General features: G+C 41.7%; 1 protein-coding gene across 1 annotated transcript in view; it reads left to right on the top strand.

Annotated features, from left to right (window-relative positions):
* The window catches only part of PLCH1 (phospholipase C eta 1), a 172,355-nt gene that overhangs the window by 80,576 nt on the left and 75,479 nt on the right, over positions 1-16,300 (top strand). The window contains exons 3-5 of the mRNA XM_054040926.1: positions 8,228-8,374; positions 12,782-13,025; positions 15,837-15,966. Coding sequence (XP_053896901.1) covers positions 8,228-8,374; positions 12,782-13,025; positions 15,837-15,966 — 521 coding nt within the window. The remainder of the gene's footprint in view (positions 1-8,227; positions 8,375-12,781; positions 13,026-15,836; positions 15,967-16,300) is intronic.

The raw sequence follows: 16,300 nt of genomic DNA, 5'->3' as shown, positions 1-16,300 counted from the left end.
TTGGATAAAAGGATTTTGATCATTTGGTGTGTATTATTAAATACACAGCAGCAAAGAAGGGAATGGTTTCCTACAGTTAAATCCCAATGGGTATTTGAGAAGGATGGGATTTTCTTCACCATGTGGGTCTCTTTAAAATGGATTATTTCTGTGCAGTAAACAGCTGAAGGGAAAATATAATGGACTAATGTTGTAGCCCCTTTACCACTCTTAGGGTATGTCTACACTGGAAACTTCAAAGCGCTGCTGTGGGAACACTCCCACGGCAGCGCTTTCAAGTGCGAGTGTGGTTGTGCGTGAGCGTTGGGAGAGAACTCTCCCAGCGCTCCTGGTAATCCACCTCCACGAGGGGATTAGCCCAGCGTTTGGAGCCTGTCTACACTAGCACTTTAAAGCGCTCAGACTTGCTGCGCTCAGGGGGGTGATTTTTCACACCCCTAAGCCAGCAAGTTAGAGCGCTATAAAATGTAAGTGTAGACAAGCCCTTAGTGTTTGCCTTCTGATGTGATTTGCTTGAAACTGTACTACTCCAACTAGAAAAGTTGCCTAGGATTAGTGATGGCATTTGATAAATGGGTGGGAAATGGAAGATGTGGTTGGAATAGGATTGCTTCATCTCTTTAATTTATTTCTCTCTGAAGTAGATAACGAGGGATGAGATTCTGCCCTCAGTTACACCCGTTCAGACCCATTGAAGTAAATGTGCTAGATTCCTAACTTAGTTACACTTGTGTCTATTTCAGTATGTGTGTGTGACGGATTGCTCCACTCACTGCTAGGATGGCACCTCCTCCTGGCCGTTCTGGGGATTAGCTCCGCCACATCAACACCCCTTCCCACAGATGCACGCTGTCTGTCAGCCTGCGGCCCCTCTCTTGCTCCAGGAACCACAGTGTCTTCTTTGTGACTCAGGCCTCTGGCCAGGTCACTCAGCATTCCCAAGTTCCAGGGTATAGTCCTTCAAAGCCTCTGTCACTCCCACAGTGACCCAGGCCATCTTCCAGTTCTCTGCCCCGCAAGTGCCAGTTCCCCAGTGGTGGGTAGGGGAACCTGGGTCCTCCCTCTACTTCAGGTTCCAGCCCAAGGACCCTTCAAGGTCTGCTCAGTCCCCAACCTTGCTGCTTACTCCCTGGGTTGCTTCCTACCCCACATTTCATAGGCTGTCTTCTCCACCCTGCTCTCTTCCAGGTACACCCTGCCTCTGGCCCAGGCTCCCAGGGTCCTACTCTTTTCCCAGTTCTCTCCTTCCCTCTCTACTAAGCAGAGGGTGACCACAAACTTCCTCCTGGATCCCTTGCTGCTGCCAGCTTCCTGGGTTTATACTAGCCCAGCCCACTCTGCTCAAGTGAGTGGCTTCCTTGTGAGCAAGGCTCTCCACCCAGCCTGTATCTCCCTGGTTTGCTGCTTAATAGGTTAATGGCCCATCTGGTCTCCATGAATCCCTTCAGGGCACATGTGGGGTGGACACCCCATCACAGTGTGTGAGTAAGAATTATTCATGTGGGTAGGAGTGGTTGGATTAGATCCTTTGTGGGTCTTAATTTAGTTCTGAAATCTCTCTGGAAATATGACAGTTTACTGTGGTTCTCAATTGGAAGAGTGATATTGTACAACTGTTAAGGCAGTGGTAACCTTGAAGATGAACTACAAAGCAAAAAACAATGTTGTCTCATCTCTGCACCCTTTTTCTACCTTTTTGATGTATAACATTGTCCTCAAAACTTTTTTCTGCTTCTTTTTCATTAGGACATTAGGTCCTCACTTCCCCTCTCTCCAGACCTTAGCAAGATCTGCAGCATATGTAATATGAATTCCAGTTCAAACTCTCCTCCAGCTGAGCCATAGAAAATCTAAGGGCTTGTCTATATGAGAAAGTTTTACTGGTGTAACAAATAGTTTTTTTAACTGATATATCAACCTTTGGAAAAGGCAGTATGGAGAGTTGTATTTCAGTCCAAGCTTGGCTTGTGATTAGGTAAGCCTGCTCCTAGGCTAAAGCTAAACTGCAGTAAGCCACTTGAAATCAGAGTGTCAGCACAGTCTTTTGCACTGGTTAAATTATTTCTGTTTAAATTCACATCTTACGTTATAGCGATGCAACTTTCTCAAGTAGATAAACCCTAAGAGAGAATCTCTTCCTGTGCAAAATTTGGTGCTCACATTTAGTAGGGATGAACCTGAGCTCAAACAATCTTGGACACTGGGGAAGATTGGATTTGAATTCAATTCCAAAAAGAGTGAGTTCAGGCCCATCACTAGTATATAGAGAATCAGACCTCAAAGATTGTCCTTTGCTTAATAATTGCCTAATCATTTATGCAAAACTAATGTATTATTTTTAGTATACAGTGGCCTATTCCTGTTCCAGATCATGTCTCCCCTTTATTGATTTGTCTCTTCCTCCAGCTTCTAAGGGCTTGTCTGCACAGGAAAGTTGTACCAGTACAAGGAAGGGTGTGAATTAAATCACTATAGTTATACCTGTATAACTCCCCAGGTGGACACTCTTATTAAGGTATAAAATGACCCTTTTCCAGTTTAGCTTATGTTGCTTTGGAAGTGGAAGCCACTTTTATTCCAGAGGGAGTGATTAGAGGTGTCTGCAGCATGCGTAGACATACCTGAGCTAGCTTTGATCTAGCTAGCTTGAGTAACAATAGCAGTGAAACAGCAGGGTTGGCAACAAGGGCTAGAAGCCAAAGTATGTAACCAAGGTCCTGGACATGTTTGTACTCCAACAGCTAACCTGTGCTGCCGCCCACGCTGCCACAACTTCACTGCTATTGTTTTCAAGCTAGCTAAATCAAAGCTCGCTTGGGTATGTCTATGTTCTGCACTCACAAACCTTATTGCAGTGTAGACATACCCTGCAAAAGTGTCCACATAGGTTAACTACACTGGTATAATTATATAGGTATAACTCTAAAAATCTCCCATGTCAGAAAACCTTAAGGTAATAGGGTTTGGAGTTTAAAATCTGAATCTGGTACTGTGTTGTTTACCGTTCACCAGGCTTATCTCCCAGAAGAGAAGGGAAAATAAATGTTTGTAAAAGTAGAGCCCACTGCCAGCATGCTTCTGCATTTCTGTGCAGCTTGCACCGAGTCCCCTCCTCCACCAAGACAGTACAGTCAACAGAAACATACTACTTCAGATTCAGCTCTTAAACAGGAAAATTATCATGGGGTCTGACACTGGACTCACAAGCAAAGGGCTTTGTATGTGGGAGCAGTGGGAGAGCTGGGGAGGATGGACTTTTCACTTCTATGCTAGAAGTAGAGCCTGGGACACCATCCTGACCATGGCCAGCTGATATTTGCTTTGGGAAGGTGTCACTCACCACACTGGCGCCTTCTGCTAGCCGTTTCAGGAATTAGCTCTAGTCAGCAGGTGTGCCCTCCGGTGGCAGTGGTTCTCCCAGCCTCGTCTCCGCCTGCAGACCCACCGCAGTTCCAGTCTCACTGCCTCTGCTTTGTGGCACAGCCCTCCGGCCCTGTCACAATCTGGGTTCCCCCATTCTGAGGGACTCCTTCCGCACCAGTCTAGCTGCTCTTTGCAGTGGCTTGGCAGTCCATAGCCTGGCCGCTTCTTCAGTGGCAAGTGGGGGAGAAAACCAGGCCCGCCCACTACTCTGGGTCTCAGCCCAGGGACTTAGTAAACAACAGCTTCTCACTGCCCCTCCTTTCTTTCTCCACCAGTGTCTCAACCCCCTGGGCCACTTCTCCGCAGCCCTAGCACCTTCAGCTCCTTCGCCCTCTTTCCAGGGCCTTGGGCCTGCAACTCCTAGCAGCCCTGTTGACGGTGCTAGTCTCTGTAGCCCTCTAGCCAGTCCCCTCCCTTGGGCTTCCTGCAGCACAGTCACTTGTTCTGGCCTGTAGCTTCCTTTTATAGGGGCCGACTGGGCCCTGATTGGCTAGTCCAGCCACCGTCCTAACTGGCTACAGCCACTACCCTAATTGGCTGTTTCCTTGCAGCCTTCCAGCCTTTAACCCTATCAGAGCCAGTGCGGAGCAGATGACCCGTCACAGAAGGAACAGTGAACTTGTCTACCTTTACTCATGAGTTTGTGGCCATGTGGATCTGTGCTGTGGGGACACGCAGGCCACATTTACACCTTTGAGCTGAGTTGCAAATCCCCACCTTGGAGAACTCGGATGTGCCAATGTGTTCTGGAATCCTCCTTCCTGGCGTCTCTGCTGCTGCTGGAAAACCACAACTTGTAAGCTGCTTTAAGCCCGTCCTTAGGTGCTTAGGACATTGCGCGATTTGACTCACAGAGAAAAGAAATCGCTAATGTCGCAGGAAGAGGAGCGGAAGTGTGCATTAATCCTTGCTGCTGTATTGAGGAGAATGTTTGAGCAAGGAGTGGAGGAAGGAGGATAAAGGGAGCAGTAAGGAGGGAAGCTCAGGTGCAGCTCTGGAACAGGCAGACTGTAGAAGGAAGCAAGTTCCTAGCGGTAGCTGGAAGATGAAGCTAGAGTGCTTTAACTATGAGGAAAAGGAGACGCTTGGATTCATTATAGATGAGGGAGCAAAGTAGATGGAAATGTAGTCAGAGCAAGCAGAGAGCAAGCATTCTTGACCACTGCATTATACAAGCTGGGGAAGGGAGGGATGAGAACAGGGTAGAAAAGAGGAGGCTATGGTTATCAAGGCAAAAAATCATCGCTGTAGAAGTATCCATAATGCTTGGCTGGAGAGGTAGATGGAAACTATCAGAGCAGGTACTAGAGTTTTGGCAGTAGGAATAGAGGAGAGAGGATGAAATTGAGAATTACTTTAAAGAGAAAAGTGACAGTGTCTAATAAGGGTAAGTGTGTAAGAGGAAAAGGAAAGATTACATGGTCATAATTCCACTCAGGGTTCTAGTGGGACCAAGAACCAGAAGAGATAAGCTAGAAGGGTTTGTGTGCCCATTAGAACATAATCCTGGAACTATAGCTTTGTCACTGAAAATTTGCTTTTAGATTCAATTTTTTTATGTACCATCACCACCACCTCTACTGTTAATATTGTGAATGATAACATGGATCTGAAAATAAAATCCAATTTACAGAAAATATATGTGGAACAACAGTAAATTAAAATATATTTTCCTTCACTATACTGTTGTTGATTTATTAACTTTTCCCTCTCCTCATTTGTTGTGAAGTCAAAAGTGCTTGACATTTTGACAGCTGAATGTTATTGTTCTGTGGGGAGAAGCTAGCCAGAAAAAAAATCCTATTCAGCCCTGTCTTTCACTGCCTTTGAATGGCACCCTCCTTTCTCTTTTAGGCCATTGTTATTCCTGTCAGAAGATTCCCATTGCTGACAGATACACTGTCACCCACATAAATTGTGGTGGCCCAGTGAGGTCACATCTGTGAATTCCGAGAAATCTTTTTCCAAATTGCACTTTTCATATACAGCATTAAAACCCTGTACTGGATAATGCACACATTTGTTTGCTTCTAGGAGGGAAACTATGCAACCTTGCAGAATGGAGACTACAAGAGTTAGAATGGGTCCTTTTTATTCTTCACCCAGGGCAGCAATTACAGATATGTAGGTAGAGTACATTGTAGAGTACTCCAGTCAAAAAAGTGGAAGGCGAGGAGATGATTGATTAATATACATGAAACTGAATGAGGAAACTCCAAATAATTTCTTCTCTTTTCCAATGCCCTTTGTTGAATTTTACATTGAAGCTATAGACAAGTCAGCTAGATTGCTAAAATGTCAGTGTTCCCTCTATCTAGAATTGAAAGACAAGAGACAACAGGTGGATTCGGAGAGGGGGAGTACAAGGAAACAATTTCCTCCAACCCTCCATTACCACTCAGTCTTATCTGAATTGAATTTCAGCAAGCCAGCCCTCATGGAGGTCCCATTCTCAACCGGACACTGCTGCCTCAAGATTCATAATAATGTCATGACATAACTGAGTGTCATTGGCTCACTATACTTCATACTTTAAAGCTACTCTAACCGGGAAGGCATAGAGCTGACGTACCCATCTCTGTTCCACCACTCCTCACAGCCCCTGATGGAGGTGGCTGGGAGGAAGGGAGCAAGGCTAGAGCATTAGAATGCTGCTCTTTTGGGGGCATATCCAGCCAGAATCATCCAGGATCTTGGAGCCACAAATGGATCTTTGTGGTCTCTCCTGCGTAGTTGCTCCCAGTGCACATTGGGAGAAGCAGATGACAGAGCCCAAAGTACCAGGCAATGGAGAATCAGGCCTCATGTTTCTGGTAGATTTTCCTTAGACTGAAGAGTACTGAGGGCTAGACTACACTACCCGCCCAGATCGGCGGGTAGAAATCGATCTCTCGGGGATCGATTTATCATGTCTATCTAGACGGATAAATCGATCCCCGAATCGACGCGCGTACTCCCACCTTGTCAGGAGGAGTAAGCGCCGTCGATGGGGGAGCCGCAGCGGTCGATTTGCCGCCGTCCTCACAGCAGGGTAAGTCGAATAGGATATGTCGAATTCAGCTATGCTATTCGCGTAGCTGAATTTGCGTATCTTAAATCGATTACCCCTCCCCCCCCAGTGTAGACCTAGCCTGATACTGCTTTAATTTGCTCTGGGAATGAAACTGCCCCCTGGTGTTGGGAGAGCACAAAGGAGTTATAAAGCGAGCTTGCATCCCACACTCCTTGGATCCTGTGCTGAGCACAGCTCATCTGGAGCTGAGAATCAGGTCCTACGTCCTGTGCTGTTTTGTGAGTAGATGTGCTACTTTGTCTTCTCCTTCTGAGAAATAATGGTAAATACCCAAGTTAATGCAGTGGGAATTTGTTGAAAGAAAAATGACTGTTTTTAATGTTCCATTTTCAGAAAGGCTTTCTATTAGCATAATCGAAGCAGCATTTCAGAAAATAATGGGATACCATTAGTGCTCATTTGTGATTACAAAGATAAGGAAGAGGCATGCTTGGAATTTATTGTCTTGCAGAAAAATAAAAAAAATGGTTTGTATGAGACACTTGAAGATGATCTTTTGCAGTAGTCACATATACAATTTCAATGAGACATTGTGTCCAACTCTGCCTTTTTTTGTGTAATTTTTTTTAAGTGCAGACTTGTGTGCTGTAGTGCTCAGGTATTTTGTGACATTTGTGCCCTGTCACAAGAATATTGGTTTGATGGATGAATACCGGTGTCTGAGTCAGTTTGAAAAGCAAATAAAGGTAATCCTACAATGTTTGTTGGGTTCTTTAGGTTGCTATGGATTGACTATTTGTAGAGATGAAACATCTGTAGTATAGCTGAAATGTCCCTGTTTTCATGGTGAAACAATGGCAGGGTAATGACAAAGTGTAAAAGAGCTTTGGGACCTGATTCTCATCTCACTGGAGTGGTGTGAATTATTAGTAACTCCACAGTTACTACACAGTTATACAGGAGTAAAACTGCTGTAAGATCAGAATCAGGTCTTTAATGTAACAAAATATAAACAATTCAAGTTTACAGATCAAATTACAGGTAGCAATATCCTGGTAATGTATGTTTTACATTTGGACATTTGCTGCTTCCTTTTTAAAATATACAACCATCCTCCCACTCTGTTAAAATAAAATATGCACATATGCATAATCATGACATGGTGATTCCCTCCATAGTACAAAATACTACAGCTTCTCTTTTGTGATGCTGCTATGAATATATTAATTGTTGGTGTCAATAGATAATATTCCAACCTTAATTTTTGATAAATCCCAACCTAAAAATATTAGTGCTGAATAAGTATAACTTATTGAACGTCTATTTTAAATCATGTTTGTATGCTAGGATTTTATCTGACTGGAATTTACAGATGTAAAAGCAATAGAATGTCTTTGGTGCTCATTGTTTCTGGACCTGAAAACCTGTACATGACATTTGGATTTCTGGTGATGGAAGCAGACTCCCAAGTATTTAAAGAAGCTAAACATTATTCTTTCTTTGAACAGGAATACATGGCTCTCTTGTAGAACCAAGTACCATCTATATATATTAATAATTATTTTGTATTCTAAAGTGATAGATTCAGTTCTCATGCTTGTATAAGATCAGATTTTACAAAGCCTTCTAAAAACTACTCCATTTCCAATTTTATTTTCTTAGATTAATGTTTAATTCCTGTCATACAAGGTGCAAATCAAAGGTTTTACATGGTAGCTAGATGTTGGTAAGCCTTTTTACTAGTGTGACAAAATAGACTTTTAGTTGAATTTGTTCTAATCTTCTTTTCAGTTGAAAGATGTATGAGTGTAATGCAGTCTGGGACTCAGATGATTAAGCTGAAGAGTGGAACAAAAGGGCTAGTACGTCTCTTTTACCTGGATGAACACAGGACTTGCATCAGATGGAGACCATCCAGAAAAAGTGAAAAGGCTAAAAGTAAAGTCTCTTAATATTTCTTTTAATTGCTTGAACAATTGTGCACTGGAATATGAATTCACATGGTTTATAGAGAAAAACTGTACTTTACAGTGTGTATCTTTCAGTTTATAAACTCTTATTAGTGATACTTGTAAATGTGATATACTTATAAACACTTATTGACCATTTTGCACAATAAATATATTGTGACAGGCACTGTGTTATTGCCAGAAAAAAATAACTTATTTCTGTTAATAGTAGCAATTTAGTAGCATGTTGGCATGCATGCACTGTACAGTACAAAGGCTAGTCTAACCATGTAGTAATATTTTCCAACAAATTACGTTATAGGATAGACCTGGAATAAATTGACCAGGAGGAGAAGACTGTTGGCCTTAGTACATTGTCCTCGTGTGGGAAGATAAGAACCTACAAGTAAATACATCTTCTAAAATAGTCCAGATACTAGCTTAAATCTGTGTAATATCTTATACCCTGATCCAACTCCAGATTTAAAAGAAAAGCTACCAGAAATGTTAAGCTAATTTATGGAAATCCTTATTCTTATTAACACATTTAGTGAAAAGGCCACATCACATTTATTTAGAGCCAGATTCCACCTAGACCTTATGCTGGTGCACAGTGTGAGTAGAGGGTGTAAGTAGGGTGACCAGATGTCCCGATTTTATAGGGACAGTCCCAATTTTGGGGTCTTTTTCTTATATAGGCTCCTATTACCCCCCACCCCCGTCCCGATTTTTCACATTTGCTGTCTGGTCACCCTAGGTGTAAGGAGTGTGACGCATGTAAGAGCCAAGCAGATATCCAGTCCCTGCACTCTGTTTATAAACACTGCTTCAACTGGAGTTTGGAAAAAACATCCTGGAAATATTTCTGCTGGCTTAAGGTTTCATGACAGCTTGCTTGTGGACCAGATTGAATCTGACAGCATCAGGTGACATGCCTACAGCATGTTTTTGCTGTTATGTAAGAACAGATGGGACAAGCGAATTTGGCATTATTGAACCTTAAAGCGCAGTTCTGCCCTGAAAAGTGACTATAAAAATGGTACTGAGGGGTTCCACGTATATTGTCTCTCCTTGAGTGCTATTTAAAATGCACTAAGTTTCCAAGTGAAATGATGTGTCATTTCAATTGCCAGCCCTGCAAATTCAGTTTAAATGGAATGTCAGGCGGGGTTATTCCATTTTGCACATCATCGCCACTAACAACAATTTGGCAGGCTACGTTAAATCAAATACACCCATGTATTCCCATTGTTTTCAGATTATTTTCTTGGTGATACCTATGGGTTTGCCTAGGTGTAAGTAATTGGAATTTAGTGAATTATCTGTTGATGATGCACAAGAAGAAATAGAATCCAGCTTGTCTTCTGTTAACTGTGTTTGCTCTACAGGGCCAGCAGGAGTAAAAAGCAATAAAACAACTGATTTTCATCACTCAACGACTATGAATGGGGATGCACAAGGAGCAGATCTGTTGTGTAAAAAGATGCCAATTTTACATAGCCACTTTTCAGTGTAGAACCACACTGTAGGGCTGGGTGACGGCAGCTGAGTACATTTGAAAAAAGATGCTTCAAGTTCCTATGGCAGGGCTTCAGGTGTCTCTAGCAACACTGGAAAATAGCCCTGACTGATCCACACATGGACTGGCATTCATGTTGCCTTCATCCTCCTCTGAGGCATCAGTGAGGTCTTTGGGTGGGAAAGAGCCATGATAAGTAGTTGTACAAATAATATTTTTTAAATGATTTCATAAACATAAAAGCACATACTATTTTAAAATGCCTCCCTAATCCATTTTGTTTCTCTCCTGCTCCAAATTTAAACAAGACTCTTTGTCAATGAGGTATTGTTACAAATATTACAAAAACAGGGACCCAGGTGAAACCAATTGGCTTAGTCTCATTTCAGCTAAGATGGAGGTATTTGGCAAGGGAAAGTGTTTTTAGGAACTCAGTTGAGGCGATCTGCTCACTTATTCTCAAAATGGTTCTCAGTCAAGGAGTTTTACTGGACTCATTGCTCCCTGCTTCTTGGCTCCCATATAGCAACAGTGGCCAAAAACACCTTCTGTTATCTACAGCTGGTCAAGAGACTGCATCCTTTCCTTTCAAAGGTAGACCTTGTCGTGACACTCAGGACCTTCTTCACCTCAGGGCTATGCTAATTTGCTATGCTTGGGAGTCACTTGGAAGTTTCAGCTAGTACAGAATGTGGCATGCCTGCCTTATGTGAAGGACAGACCGCTTAGACCATATTACATCAGTCTTGTGTGTCATTCATTTGCTGTCAGTTAAAGGTGCTGGCTGTTATCACGAAAGCCATATGTGGTCAATCTCCAGAGATCAGCTCTGCCCCTATGCCTCATCATAGCACCTACTTACAGAAGGGACACTTTGCCTATCTGACCCCAAAAGTAGAGCTCTCATTAACTGGTGGTAGGATGATGTCAGTAGTGGACCTTCAGCTCTGGAATGTGTTCCCGTCAAAAATCTGAACCAGTGTGATGTGTTGTAAATCTTTATGCTCAAGCTTTGTAGGTACAGTTGAGTCCCCTGGCTAGTAGTCTGCCATCCTTAGTCCTTTCAAGGGAATTAGTTTGGCTGCTGCAATATGCTGAGAAGTGTTCACTTCCCATTTTGGGGTAGGTGATACTTCTGTTGATCTAAGTGATGCAAAGTGCGCTACGTAGAGTATGGAGATGGGCATTTTATAAATGTAGGTAATAGTCAATAATAATTTTTTTTAAACCTGGCGCACCAAACTAAGCACTGACTTCACCCTGGGGAGCTCCATTGACCTCCTTGTGCACAGTGTGTAAGTCATTGCTGTATTTTGTCTATAATTTTCCAAGTATTGCAGTTAAAAGGAAACACTGCTTCTTTAATTAAACAGAGAACACAATTCAGGCTGATGTGAAAATGCTGACCCAAATTTACATGAATCATAAATAAACTCATGGAAGCGTGTATGACTTGGTTAGATGCCAAAGTACGGCCATCACTATTTTATTTGAATATTACAAGACTGTACAGTCAGTTAGAGAAAGGCAGTTCATTTAAAATGTTGCTCTGTATTCTTTGATTTATCCCTACGTTACAAATATCTGGAATAACGGACTGCCCACACTGTTTGTCCAACTGTATAATTGTAGGGGAGTAGCAGAGTTATGAAGAATGCAGCTGTTCCTTGAAATTGCAAAAATGACCCCAGTCATTAAAGTAATAGTACCTGTCAATGTACTGAAAATACCTTTTTATGATTGATCCTCGCATCATTGCTGTACAGATTAGGAGCTGCAGTTGGAGTGTTCAAGTAAGGTGGACAGTGAAGAGCATGGAGTCTGAGTGATGGGGTGTAGATGTCTTAGGTGTTACCTTGGGATGATACTCCCAATCTAGTTTAGTAGAAAGGAACCTGCCTAGTTTAAAAGCTTCTTCTCCGGCTGCTCTTCTTTAGGAAGGGCTAGTTACTTTTGAAGCAACCTAGCATTACTAATTTGGATTGTTCTCTGGAAGGATGACAGAGAAAAGCCTGCTTAATTTCTTTGCCAGATACCAAATGAAATCTAGGTCTTTTCTAACTGCTTCGAAGTAAATTTGAACATAGTGGTGTTTTCTGTTTCTATAAACATTATTTATTTTTCAATTATTTCATGACGTTAGTTATTGATTTAAACAATTATCCTGCTCCATCCCTTCTAAACAAAAATAGGGAACCTAAATTGTGCCTACTGGAACTAGTGTTTTACTTAGTAAAAGGTAAGTAATTAGGTCTGGTGTTGCCACTAAGGCTTGATAGTTAGTAAAAAACAGGGAAACATTACAGGTAATAACACATTTGGTGTTTTCATATCAGAGGGCCAGTTTGTGATAGTTAAGTATTGTCCTGTTTCTGGAACTGTGTGAGGCAATACTTCCCCTACAGGAGCACTAGGATATCTCCATGAGCACTATGCCACTGCTGAGAAGCACAACTGCTTTGATCTCTCTTGGGATGGTATATAGTGCATATCCCTTCTGTGACTGTTCATGTCTGCTGGCTGGTGGAAAACAGTATGGTGGTGGAGGGTGGCAATGCCCCATCTATTCCCTGCCCCTTCTGCAGTGACTTGCACTCCATGGGCATTTCAGGAAATAGATCCTACACTCAGGAGATCGCTGGCACTGTCAGTTTTGCTGTTCAGGAATGCAAGTCAGGGGGAAGCTCCTTGCACACACACCCCTGCAGCTGTACAAGGGCAAGCCGGTGACCCAAAGTGCCCTTTCAGTGTGAAGGCTTATGAGTTTACCTTTATTTAAAAACACTAACTCTGAAAAATATAGAAGAATGTGAAAATGCAAAGATACTGGATGAACATCCAAGCAGCTTAATTTTTCTGTTCCCCTTTTGCTTGCAGTTGTAATTGATTCAATTTACAAAGTGACAGAAGGCCGACAGTCTGAAATATTCCATCGCCATACCGAGGGGAACTTTGACCCAAGTTGCTGCTTTACCATTTACCATGGTAACCACATGGAGTCACTAGATCTGATCACCTCTAATCCAGAGGAGGCTCGCACCTGGATCACAGGACTTAAGTATTTGATGGCTGGAATAAGTGATGAGGATTCTCTTGCTAAACGACAAAGAACTCATGATCAATATCCTTTCAAGGACATTAGCTCTGGCTTTCATTTAGATATTTCTGGTTTGTTTTATGTGGTTTGGTGTTATGGGTACACTCCACCTCCCACTCGGGACAACTGAAGTTTTGCCATTGATTGCATTGAGAACAAATCAGGTCACTAGTTTGTAAAATTATTGTTACAAATTGGGAATATTTTTAAATTTTACCACTGGCTTTGTACAATTTTTGAAAAGTTTTTCATTTCCTAAAATCAGCAGTTGGAAAACTGATCTTTATTTTCATCTTTGTACAAAGTTAGGGACTGACTGAAACTCTTGAGGCGCTCAACATGATCAGTCTGCATTGAGGGTGCTCAGCATGTCTCAGCAGATGCTCACATCTTACAGGAGTGGAGAGGGTTTCATTTTAGGGGAAAGATCATGTTAACTTTAAATCATAATGAGACATCTAGGAGATTGTGGAGATTGAGGCTACCAGCTGGGGAAGGATGGAGGGAAACGGATGAGGAGTGGAAGAGTCAGTTGTTGATGATAAATCACAGAAAACTGCATTCAAATAACATTAAACCTATAAGACAGAAATATACAGGTGATGGTAAAATTTACATAGTCACGGTGGAGCTGTTTCTAGATGTTTTTGATTAAATGTTTTGGTTTTCTTGTTAAAAAAGTGACTTCACTGACTAAAAAATGTTTCATTTTCCAAAAATATTTCAAAACAACAAATGTTTGAGGAAAAAACACAACATTTTTAAATTTTTTCATGTGGAAAATGCCCACCTCTTAGTTTTATACTTTCCCCCCCTCCTTTTCCTCTAGAAAAATGGAGGGAAAGTTTTTTAAAATGTTAAAAAGTGAAAGAAAGTAACCTTCACTTTTAAAAGTATACTTTCTCTAGGTGAGTGAAAATTATGCAAAGTAACACTTGGACTTTTTTTCCAATGGGAAAACAAATTAAAAAATTAGATTTTTTTTCTTCTTCACACAGTCTCATTATTTTATTGCACTATCCCTTTCTCCAAAATGAAAATGTTTTCAAAAATTTGTCAAACAAAAATACAATCACTTCATTTTGTTTGTTTGTTTTTAATTGGAAACCTCCCCCCCTCATACCCTAGTTTTGACCAGCGTTCCTTGTTTGCTTTGCACTTTGTTTATAGGAGTAAGTTGGATAAACAAAGGAAGGACAAAAGGTCCAATCCTGCTTGGCTACTCTTATAAATATTATTATAATTTATTATTTGTGTAGTGCCATTGGTCTCCAAGGCTCGTCACAGACATGTTGTAAGACAAGGTGCCGGCCTCAGAGAGTTGACAATCTAACCTTGAAAGTAATGCAAGCTGGGTTGCTTCAGTGTGACATGCATTTTGCTAGCTCCAGGGCTTTTTGTTTCATATTATTAATTTTTAAATTGGTTATAAAAGAAGATAACGAGGTGGGGCATGAGAGCAGGAGTGCGTGCTAGTGGTGAATATCTAGTAGAAAGAAGTGAGGATGTAGGGTCTGATCCAATGAGAAGACTCTCCTTGACTTCAAAGAGCTTTGAATCAGACTATTATGTTTTAGACTTAAGTGTTTTCGACTTATGCAGGTATGTAAGCTGTGATCACGATGCCTCCAATTCAGGGAAACACTTAAGAACATGACTAACTTTATGCATGTACGTAGTCAGTGTTTTCTTTGAAGCTCGTGCTCTAATTATGAAGAGACATTTCAGTGATCAGAATGTTATTTATGTAAGTCTGCCTCATGAAACACTCTTGCCTAGTGCTGCAGTCGGAGAACACATCTGCCTTGTGTATCTGCTAAAGCAGACAGCACTTGCCTCCTGCCTAATACCTAGATTGATGACCAAATTGTGCCTGCTAGGCACTAGGCTGTAAGGGCTAGGATGCGCCACACAAGTCTAGAGTAGCACCGAGAGAGGGATTGTGTATCAGGGAGCACTCTCCTTCCCTGAACTCTATAGATTACATGTGGACATAGGACGGTGCAGCTTATTTCCCCCAAGTATGTCTGACTCCCTCTGTGCTCTGCAGTGACGGTGGGGTGGGATGGGGAGGAAAGGGTGGGAATGAAAGAGAAAGGAAATATATAGAGGGTGAAGGAAACATGATAGAGGGGAGAGGAGACCTAAGGAGATGAGTTTACAGTGATGGCGGAATGGAGAAGAAGCTTTCAGAAGAAGGAAGAATTGAAAATATAAAGGTGAAATAGCAGCATGAAGAAACTAAAGCTCAAACTTAGAGGAGAGAGAGGATGGAAAAACAAGAGCTGTTAATTTTTTAATAAGGGTCTTATTGAAATTGCAGTCTTGTAGTTATCTGCTTAGACTAATTTCACTGTGTGTCATCTTTATTCCATGCTCTAGCACTAAATGAATTTTGTCACTGATACACATGCCCATTGAGCAAGACTCCTGGTGGTACACATCATGAGCCAAATACATCCCTGGACTGGCTCCAATGACGACATAATTCTGATCCCAGTTACACCAGTGTAAATCTGGAATAACTCAATAGAAATCAAGAGAGTTACACTAATGTGTACACTAATGCTGTGAGGTCAGCATCTGGTCTATTGACTCCAGAGAAATTACACCAGGGGTGAATTTATCCCAGAGTGTTGAAGTGGACACAGTTTTGATGCAAACCGTGGGCCATATTCTATTACTTTGGGACAAATTTTGCCACCGTTACTTATATTGTGGGACTGATTGGTATATGTCATATTTGGCAAGGCTGGCAGAACCTGGCCCTTTGTAATTCTCCAAGATAAAAACATTCATTTTAAGTAGTTTAACCTTTCCTTAGTATATTTGCACCTGGGTGAAACAGACCTTTGAGGAAGCTGATAAGAACGGAGATGGCTTGTTGAATATTGAAGAGATCCACCAGTTGATGCATAAACTGAATGTCAATCTGCCCCGCAGAAAAGTGCGACAGATGTTCCAGGTCAGTGTACTTTTCACACAGTGCAATATTTTGTTTGTAAATGCATATTGCCTTCTTGGAGAAAAGCTTGAGGTTACTGACAAAAGTGGGTATTTTTAAAGATTAATGAGCAAACAGTTCCATTTCATTGTTGTTGTATAAGTGAAGAGGAGGAGAGAACATTGTGCTATGTGATTTCACCCTTTAGCTCTAGCTAGGTTGTTGACATTGGGCAAAAGCCCCCAGGCCAGGAATTTTCACAGCTGATTAATTACAGTCTTGATAGAAAAGTTGTATTATTTTGAGGTATGTGTCTCTCACTGTGTGCCATTCCATAAGTAGTTTATTTGAAATT

This window comes from Malaclemys terrapin, chromosome 9, assembly GCF_027887155.1.
Source record: "Malaclemys terrapin pileata isolate rMalTer1 chromosome 9, rMalTer1.hap1, whole genome shotgun sequence".
NCBI lineage: Eukaryota > Metazoa > Chordata > Testudines > Emydidae > Malaclemys > Malaclemys terrapin.
This window is presented reverse-complemented; position numbering and strand designations above follow the sequence as displayed.